General features: G+C 42.6%; 1 protein-coding gene across 2 annotated transcripts; it reads left to right on the forward strand.

Annotated features, from left to right (window-relative positions):
• Window positions 1–1,112: 1,112 nt before the first annotated feature.
• LOC121611295 lies at window positions 1,113–5,776 on the forward strand. Of its 2 annotated transcripts, XM_041943776.1 has the most exons (12): window positions 1,113–1,249; window positions 1,413–1,634; window positions 1,935–2,153; window positions 2,284–2,431; window positions 2,537–2,694; window positions 2,802–2,945; window positions 3,061–3,271; window positions 3,374–3,493; window positions 3,583–3,749; window positions 3,872–4,075; window positions 4,208–4,467; window positions 4,585–5,776. In XM_041943776.1, the coding sequence occupies exons 1-12, from the start codon at window positions 1,236–1,238 to the stop codon at window positions 4,731–4,733; spliced, it is 2,016 nt and encodes a 671-aa protein (XP_041799710.1). In that variant the 5' UTR covers window positions 1,113–1,235; the 3' UTR covers window positions 4,734–5,776. The 2 variants fall into 2 exon arrangements, with proteins under 2 accessions (XP_041799710.1, XP_041799701.1); XM_041943767.1 differs by having other exon boundaries at window positions 1,115–1,634.
• Window positions 5,777–9,326: the final 3,550 nt, after the last annotated feature.

Raw genomic sequence — 9,326 nt, forward strand, 5'->3', positions numbered from 1 at the left:
CTTCACTCTGACTGAAACAAAAAATGGTCAAAAATGACTTAAAAATGTATTTCATGAACTAAATTAGACTTACTTTAATGAAGCGGTGTGTGCTGAAAATGTTTTATCAGGAACACTGAAACAGATACAATGTACAAATGTTTGCCAGTTAATGTAATACAGAAGAAATATCCTGTTGAGATGACAGCAACAGTTTACTTATTTGGACAGCAGTCAGCATATATGCTGAAAATCTCAGCTTTACTGAAACTGTTCTCCAGAGTGTGGCCACAAGCTAATTTTTCACTGGAAAGAAGTAGAATAATCTGCCAGTGAAGGAAGTTTTTACTTCCTATTACAAGGAAATAGATGTATTTTTATTTATTATTATTATATTTATTTTTGTGCATTTATGTCCTTTTCGAGAGCTGAACGATTGCTGAATGCAATCGCAGATGACTCTGAGATTGAAGATTTGTCAGATGGTGAAGAGAATGATCCTGCTGTGGGTCAAGTAGTACTGTTCGTACTACAACTACTGTTGTAGTTTTAGTATATAGTTCTAGTTCTAGTGTAGTGTAGTATAGTTTAGATTTGTAAATAGTTGAGTTGATTAGTTTGGCTTTGGTTAAACTGATCATGGTTGTTAGGCAAGAATGAGTAAACGTATGAACTAAATTAGACTTAATGTGATGAAGCACTGTGTGCTGAAAATGTTTGATCAGGAACACTGAAACAGATACAATGTACAAATGTTAGCTAGTTAATGTAATATAGAAGAAATATCCTGTTGAGGTGACAGCAACAGTTTACTTATTTGGAGAGCAGTCACCATATATGCTGAAAATCTCAGCTTTAGTGAAACTGTTCATATGTGCTGCATTTTCTCAGCTTCAGTTAAACTTTTCCAAGAAAAATGTAAAAAATCCTCCAGGTTCTTGTTTTATAGAGTAGAAGAAAAAACTTTCTAACCTATAAAATATAGCATATAGCTGAACTATCTTAAATAAGTCACCTGTGATTTCAATTTTTGATAAATTAAGTTTTATTTTCAAACTTTGAGTATTCAATAGCAACATGTATGTAAATGCATGGTATGTGGGATGTGGGTGGTAATGTGGGCGGGACTTTCAGATTGGCATATAAGGTGAGGCCACCAAGTACCTGTTACTGTCTTCTGAGACTGGAACAGCGTCACGTCTTCACTGAAGATTTCTCCTGTTTTTTTCCTGTTCTACTTTCTTTCATTCCTGGAAATGGCTCCCAAGCGGTAAGTCAAGATTAATTTTATAGTTCACAGTGTAGTTGCTCAATGTAGTAAGAGTATACCCATTTACCCAAGCTGACATTTAAAGCATATTTTCTGATGGCTCCCAAACTTCTCCCTGAGTAAAGCTTTAAATTAAGTGAAGAATGTCTTTTTCTATTTGCAGCAAACCCATCAGACACCCTCTGCTGTGTCCTGTGTGCAAGAGACCCCAGAATTGCCTTTCCGTACATCTGCGCAAGGTCTGCATGAAGACCGATACACGTGAAGCCATAAAAGCAGTGGTGAAGAAGGAAAAAAGGAACCTCTATGAGCTTGAGTCTTCTGGCAGGGTGTTCAGCCAAGCGCTCCTTCTGCAAATTATGGATGATACTGATCCACTGAGCAGGTTGGTGGAAGAGCTTTTCAGTCTTTTTCACACAAATGTATCTCATGAACTAAATTAGACTTAATGTAATGAAGCGTTGTGTGCTGAAAATGTTTTATCAGGAACAATGAAACAGATACAATGTACAAATGTTAGCTAGTTTATGTAATACAGAAGAAATATCCTGTTGAGTTGACAGCAACAGTTTACTTATTTGGAGAGCAGTCAGCATACTTCTTGTTTACTCTCTGAATTGTATTACATTTTCTGAACTGTATTGAATACGATTATCTAATTTGTGTTTGTGTTTTTAAATGAAAGGATGACTGAGGAGCTGCAGCGTCGGCACATAGTGGTGACTGGTGTCCCTCCACCACCGCCTAATGCCAACGTTGTGGGAGCGACCACACAGCAACCCCAGAGTGTGGCCGCTGAGGCAGCTGAGAGCGAGGCTGAGAGCGAGGCCGCTGAGGCAGCTGAGAGCGGGGCTGAGAGCGGGGCTGAGACTGCCTCTGTCAGCAGTAGCGAGACCTTTCAATGGTGAGAATCTCAGTTTTAAAACTTCACTGACGATGTTTGTTTTTGATTGTGAGTCACATGAATCAAAAATATTCAGTATATAACAACAATTCACTATTCTAACAATTATAACACTTTTCCCACGTTGCAGTAACCCAGATGTGCAGCGGAAGAAGGTTGCCAGGAAGCTCATGGCAGAGAAGGGCCTTTATGAGAAGCACTCCATGGACTATCCGTTGCTGAAGGACTTTGCCACATACCTGGAGAAAGACCTCCAAAATGAAAATTACAAACAGGAGGTGAGGACTACCATAAAACACTCTGTGTTTATTAAAAACTTCTGACTGTCTGAGTAAAAAAAAATATTCAGTGAGCAGAAGGTAATTTAACATGCTTTTTTTCAGGTTGACAACGTTGCTCGTTTCCTGTACTACGCGGACCCACAGGCCCCATCCCTGGAGTTCGTCAGGAACAGGGAAAAGATCTCGCAGTACCTCCGTGAGCTCTCTGAGGCAAAGCTGACAAAGCAAACTCAGCAGAATTATCTCAAGAGCTTGAAAAGGTTGGTGCATTTGGTGCTTTTTTTCATACAACCTCAACACTTATGGAGACAATAAACATAATTGGGCTTAAATACATATACTTAAATACTTGTACTTCCTCCGACAGATTCCTGTCGTACCATACAGTCAACACCAACCTGAGGCACGTGGATCGGCCTCTCTTTGAGGACTGCAAGCACTTCATTGAGTTCATTGGGTCTCTGCAGAAATGCTGCCCCAAGCAAGTGAGCAAAGAGATCACCCAAAAGAGGTAAGTTTAATTGTTCTCACCCACCTAACTGGATTTCAGTACACATATGTGAGCAATGTGTCATGTAATGTTGTGATTTGTTAATAACCTTTTGTCTATTTTCTCATTGGCATAGCATGTTGACTGAGCAACAACAGCTGACACCACATGACTGCTTGGCTGTGCTGAGGGCTGCCAAGAAGGACTTTATGGCAGTTGTGTCGAAGGTCTTTCTGGACAAAAATGTAATCCTGGAGATGGCTGAGTGCAGCCTTGTGGTGTACTACCTCCAGGCAGTGGTCATCCTAAAGCACCTCCAGCGACCAGGCGTGGTGACGCACATGACTGTGAGTATTCCTATGCTCTTTTTGTCTGCATTGTTAGTAAATTTCACCTGACATTTTTGCCATTCCCCATACTAATCAATCTGATGTCCTTGTTTTGTGCAGGTGCAGGAGTGGGAGGCACGTACGAGAGACAGTTCAGGCAACGTCATTATTGGTGTTAAAGGGCACAAGACAGCCGCACAGCAAGTTGCCACTTTTGCCCTGTCACAGGAGGAGGAGCGTGTAAGTTCATCAGATTTCCTCTGAGGATCTGTCAGAACCTGTTCAAAAGCAGAAATGAATCTTTATTCCTATGTTCCCTCTGCCAACAGTGGTTTGATATGTACTACACACGAGTGCGGCCACAACTCCTCAAGTCCCCTAAGAAGCACAAGCGGGACGAGTCAGGTGATGATGAGGAACAGGAACATTTCTTCATCTCCACCACGGGGAGGCCGATCTATAATTCCTCCAAAGACCTGAAACGGCTGCACTCAAAGTAAGCTAACCATCAGGATTCATTTTCCCTCCAAAATGTACTTCTGTAAACAGCTGTCTCAGCTCTCTGGTGCGATGTGTTAATTGATGTCATACTAACATCGGTTTAAACTTTCACTTTAGATACAAGCTCAAGCCAGTGACCAACCAAGAGGCACGCCGAGTCTTCGAGACGGCCACAAAGACAATGACTGACGCAGAGAAGTCTCTGGTGGCCGACTACCTCACCCATTCCACTGCGACGGAGGAGAACCATTACCGCATGAAGCAGCCGGAGACCATAGTGATGGCCAATCAACTGCTGGCTAGGCTTGCTGGTGACTCAAGGTAAGGATGTCTTACATTTGTCAAGAATTAATACCATCAACAATTTGTAAACATCATCAAACCCCCGTCATTTATATGCAGGCACACTGAACACTTATCTAATACTCTTCTTCTCCTTTTTCTCTTATGTAGTGTTGAGTCTGCAGATGAGGGTCCCAGTCATGCTACCCGTGGCGCTGCTCGCGATGTTGCCCACAAGCCTGCCTGTGCTACAAATGTGCAGATGGATGTACAAGCAGCATTTGACCGTCTGCTGGAAACGCACCCGGTGACTCTGGACGGGGACGTGCCAAACAAGACAGAGCGCACGAAGGTGTCACAAGACTTGCAGCGGCAGTTGTACGAGCGTTGGCTGAAGGCACAGATGAAACTGCGCGTGCAGCATGTTCTCTGTGAGTATTTCCTCAATGTTGATGAAACATTTTCACTTATCAATGCTATGTACATGCTTCAAAGTTGTCGATTATATTTCTCTTAACTAAGGAAACCTTTTAATGTTTTCTCCACAGCATACTTCTGCCGACGTCTCCCAACTGAGAACCGGGTCAGCACCTGGATTTCTAAGCAGGGATGGAAGAGCAACCTCCCCACCTCTGCCAGAATCATCAAGGAGTGGAAGCCCTCAGGATCAGTGGACATTCCAGACACATCCAGATAATGACAAGTTCTCAGAAGTGGAGAGGACTACGGGTGACTGAGATAGAGGGGAAAGGCAAGGGTGTCGTTGCCACTCGCAGATTTCAGACCGGTGAGGTGGTCTGTGATTACCATGGGAGGGTGATCACAGCCAAAGAGGGCCACGCCATACACCAGAACACCAGTGAGGAGGAGACTGGATATATGTTTTTCTACACCAATCAAGAAGGACAGCCCATGTGCATCGATGCACATTCTGCTTTTTGTGAGTGCCACCCCGAAATGCAGACTGTTGGAAGGTTCATCAATCATTCGCAGAAAAAAGCCAATCTCAAGCCCAGGTTTTATGCAGGGGACGACAAAGAAGTCATTCTTTTCCTCGCCACCAGGGACATTGAGGTGAATGAGGAACTCCTTTTTCACTACGGCGTGGGCAAAAAGTCCTTTCGGGGAGAGGGCTTGGACCTTTCTTGGCTCTCTTAGACTTGGAGTCTCCAGAACACTGAGGTGTACTTCGGCCGAAGTCTACCAACTGAAAAGCGGGTCAGCGCCTGGATTTCTAAGCAGGGGTGGAAGAGCAACCTCCACCTGGCCTGCATTTTCAAGGCCTGTTTTCAGGTCCTGACCCAAGGACATTGTTAGACTGCAAAGCCATGCTTGTAAAACCAACTTGAATCGTTGTATTACTGTAAGATTAATCCATGAGGCCTGGATGTTTAAATCCAGTGCTGATTTGATTCAGAGCTGGCCAACCCTTTTCCCTCTTTCCTTGCTCCTTCCTCTCCCCCTGCTGTCTCCTCTCTTTCCTTGGTCCTTCCTCTCCCCCTGCCCCCCACTTTCCTTGCCCAAAGTTGCTCCAGTGTGGCTTTTATTTCACTGTTTTAATCATGAACAACTGTTAATACATTTTAGCCCCCTCTCTTTATTTTCTTTTAGTCATTGGGGTCACCTCCTCTGAAACGGTGATGTTGGACTCTAGTTGAGTCCAGTCTAGTATTGGTGCACTTTCTATATATAAGAAATTCTCTGTACAGAAAACAATAAAGTGGAAGTGCTTAAACTTTATCTGTCTCTCTGTGTATGTTCTTGTATGAAACACAGGTTGTAACCCCCCCCCCCCCCCCCCCCCCACACACACACACACACACCCACACACACACTCTCTCACACCTCTGTCCCTCTGATGCCAGCTGTGAAGTGTGTCTCCAATACAGATGCAATTTTCCTCCATCCTCCACAGGCTGCTTCAGCATTCACAGATATGAGCCTTTGCTGGACCTCCATCAACATCCCCTCCACACACCCCACCTTACTCTTCTTCACCCTGACTGAAACAAAAACTGGACAAGAATGACTTAAAAAATGTATTTCACGAACTAAGTTGGACTTACTTTAATGTAGCACTGTGTGCTGAAAATGTTTTATCTGCTCTTTTGCTAAAAATAAACAATTATTTTAGTATTTATTTCCTGTTATTTGTTTTATGTTCCTGTGTTGTTTTAACGATGAATGACAAAAAAATGTATTTCATGAACTAAATTAGACTTAATCTAATGAAGCACTTAGCTAGTTAATGTAATACAGAGGAAATATCCTGTTGAGATGACAGCAACAGTTTACTTATTTGGAGAGCAGTCAGCATATATGCTGAAAATCTCAGCTTTAGTGAAACTGTTCATTGTAGGAGCATCAAACATTTATGTTATAATCTTTCTCAAATTACATGTTTTTCTGTTTCATGTAAAGCACATTGAGTTGCCATTGTGCCTCGCCTTATTCAGGTTTTAAACTTTCAGAGTCATCAAGAGTCATCAAGGTAACTTATTATGCAGGTATAGTCCATCAAGGCCTATTGTCAGGTGACCATGTATGTCAATCATGATGCAGGAATGTTTTTGTTGTCCAGAAGAAAAAACCTGTTTTGACTGTGAGTTCAGAGCCTTGTTGAAAACCAGAATTAGATCATGTGATGAACTATCTCAATTTAAGTGAATTCAACCTTTGACAAAGCTTTCTTCACTCTGACTGAAATAAAAAATGGTCAAAAATGACTTAAAAATGTATTTCATGATGTTTTATTAGGAACACTGAAACAGATACAATGTACAAATGTTTACTAGTTAATGTAATACAGTTAATTTAAACACAAGATACTTGTGCTCAAAAAGAGGATTCATTCTCAGTGAAGAACCTTGGAGCTCTAATCTGCCTCTATACCTGCCAAAGAGCAGTGATTCCTAACACGTCTCAGGGGGTCATCAGGTGGAAACCTCCCTTCAACAGTGTTTCGCCTACTTAGTCCCACTACACCTCCAGGAGGTTAGGCAGTGAACTCCGGCGTCCCAGAGTCACCCCCCCTAGTGCCAGTTCACACTGCTCCTACACAATCCAAACAGCACCGCCACGTTCAACTGACCCAGAGATGCTCCAGGTAGTGGCCAGTACCGATGCTACCATTTAACTATTGCTAATGCTAATGCTAACCGCTAGGAAGAACAGAAGAAGACAATACAGTTCCGATGCTACCATTTAGCTAATGTTACGTGCTAACCGCTACCTGCTAAGAGGAACAGAAGCAGACAATAAAGCTAGATTCACCTATACTGTTAATGTTAATTGCTAGCTACCAATACTAACTGCTAAGATACTATCGTACTCTCACCGCTTTAGCTATTGTTAGCTGCTACAATGCTACCACAGGCCGAGATGCCACATGTAACTGCTGATTGCCACACTACCATCATCTACCCCTGCCTCTCACCAACTGCACCAAGAAAAAGCAGTTTTCATCAGCCCCTACCAGGCAGCCACCTACCTGCTTTCTCCCTGACTTAGCAGCTTTATTTTTCTCCCCCTCTCGAACAAACTGCACATCTAACCTCTCCTTTCTAGAACTTCCAGAATTCACCTGCTTCCTTCTCTCCTCAATGCCTGCGGCTAAGCTTCTCAGCACCTGATTATGCCGCCATGTATACCGGCCTTGTGATAAGCTAATTCTACAACCTGACAAAATGTGCTTTAAACTTGCTGTACCTGAGCAGAGTGGGCACGATTGATCGCCCTGTACCCAGAGACTTAGGTTCTGCGGGGTTGGCAACACATCGTATGTCGCCCCTATCAGAAATTTAATACGGCCTTCCTCCATATTCCACAGGTCCCTCCAACTAAGTTTCCTCTTCTCAACACCTTCCCAATTCAACCATTGTCCCTGTTTGGCTTGACCAACTGCTTTTGCCCCTCTTAACAACTCCTCCTGTCTACGCACCTGTTCCACTACAAGCTTTCTTTTCTCCTTTAGACCTGCTTTATTCCACACTGGTTTGCCTGGGCCAAGCCCCAAGCCTCCCCGGCCAAATTGAACATTTCCTACTATTTCTGCATGCCTAAGAGCTGCCTCTGCCTCCTGCACTGCTGCCCTTGGGTTCCATTTCCTCCCCCCAGAAGGGTTCGGAACCACATTGCTAACTAACATGTCCTTACTCCCAGATAATAAAAGTTCTGTCCTAACCTTAGTGCATTTAAACTCCTCTGTTAGACTGGATACTGGCAGCTGAAGCATTCCTTTCCCATACAAAGCTACATTGCTTAAGCACCTGGGAGCACCCAACCATTTTCTAATATAAGAGCTAACTAGCCTTTCCATTCTCTCTGCTACAGATAATGGGACTTCATATACTGACATTGGCCACATTAACCTAGGGTACAAGCCAAACTGCAAGCACCACAACCTCAGTTTTCCTGGGAGCCCTGATTTATCTATTCTCTCCAGCCCTTCTGCAACATCCTTTCTAAATTGCACAACCTGTTCAACATCATTCAGGTCCACATTGTACCACCGTCCTAGACTCTTAACTGATTTCTCCCTAATTGTTGGGATTTCCTCACCATCTATAGCAAACTTTCTATCACTTACTTTCCCTCTGTATATTGAAATACTCCTTGACTTACTAGGCTTAATCTTCATACTAGCCCCCACAGAAGAAATATCCTGTTGAGATGACAGCAACAGTTTACTTATTTGGAGAGCAGTCAGCATATATGCTGAAAATCTCAGCTTTAGTGAAACTGTTGTGTGGCCACAAGCTAATTTTTCAGTGGAAAGAAGTAGAATAATCTGCCAGTGAAGGAAGTTTTTACTTCCTATTACAAGGAAATAGATGTATTTTTATTTATTATTATTATATTTATTTTTGTGCATTTATGTCCTTTTCGAGAGCTGAACGATTGCTGAATGCAATCGCAGATGACTCTGAGATTGAAGATTTGTCAGATGGTGAAGAGAATGATCCTGCTGTGGGTCAAGTAGTACTGTTCGTACTACAACTACTGTTGTAGTTTTAGTATATAGTTCTAGTTCTAGTGTAGTGTAGTATAGTTTAGATTTGTAAATATTGGAGAGCAGTCAGCATATATGCTGAAAATCTCAGCTTCAGTGAAACTGTTCATTGTAGGAGCATCAAACATTTATGTTTGAATGTCTCTCAAATTACATGTTTTTCTGTTTCAAGTAAAGCACATTGAGTTGCCATTGTGCCTCGCCTTATTCAGGTTTTAAACTTTCAGAGTCATCAAGGTCACTTATTATGCAGGTATAGTCCATCAAGGCCTATTGTCA

This window comes from Chelmon rostratus, chromosome 1 (genome assembly GCF_017976325.1).
Source record: "Chelmon rostratus isolate fCheRos1 chromosome 1, fCheRos1.pri, whole genome shotgun sequence".
In the NCBI taxonomy this organism is placed as follows: domain Eukaryota; kingdom Metazoa; phylum Chordata; class Actinopteri; order Chaetodontiformes; family Chaetodontidae; genus Chelmon; species Chelmon rostratus.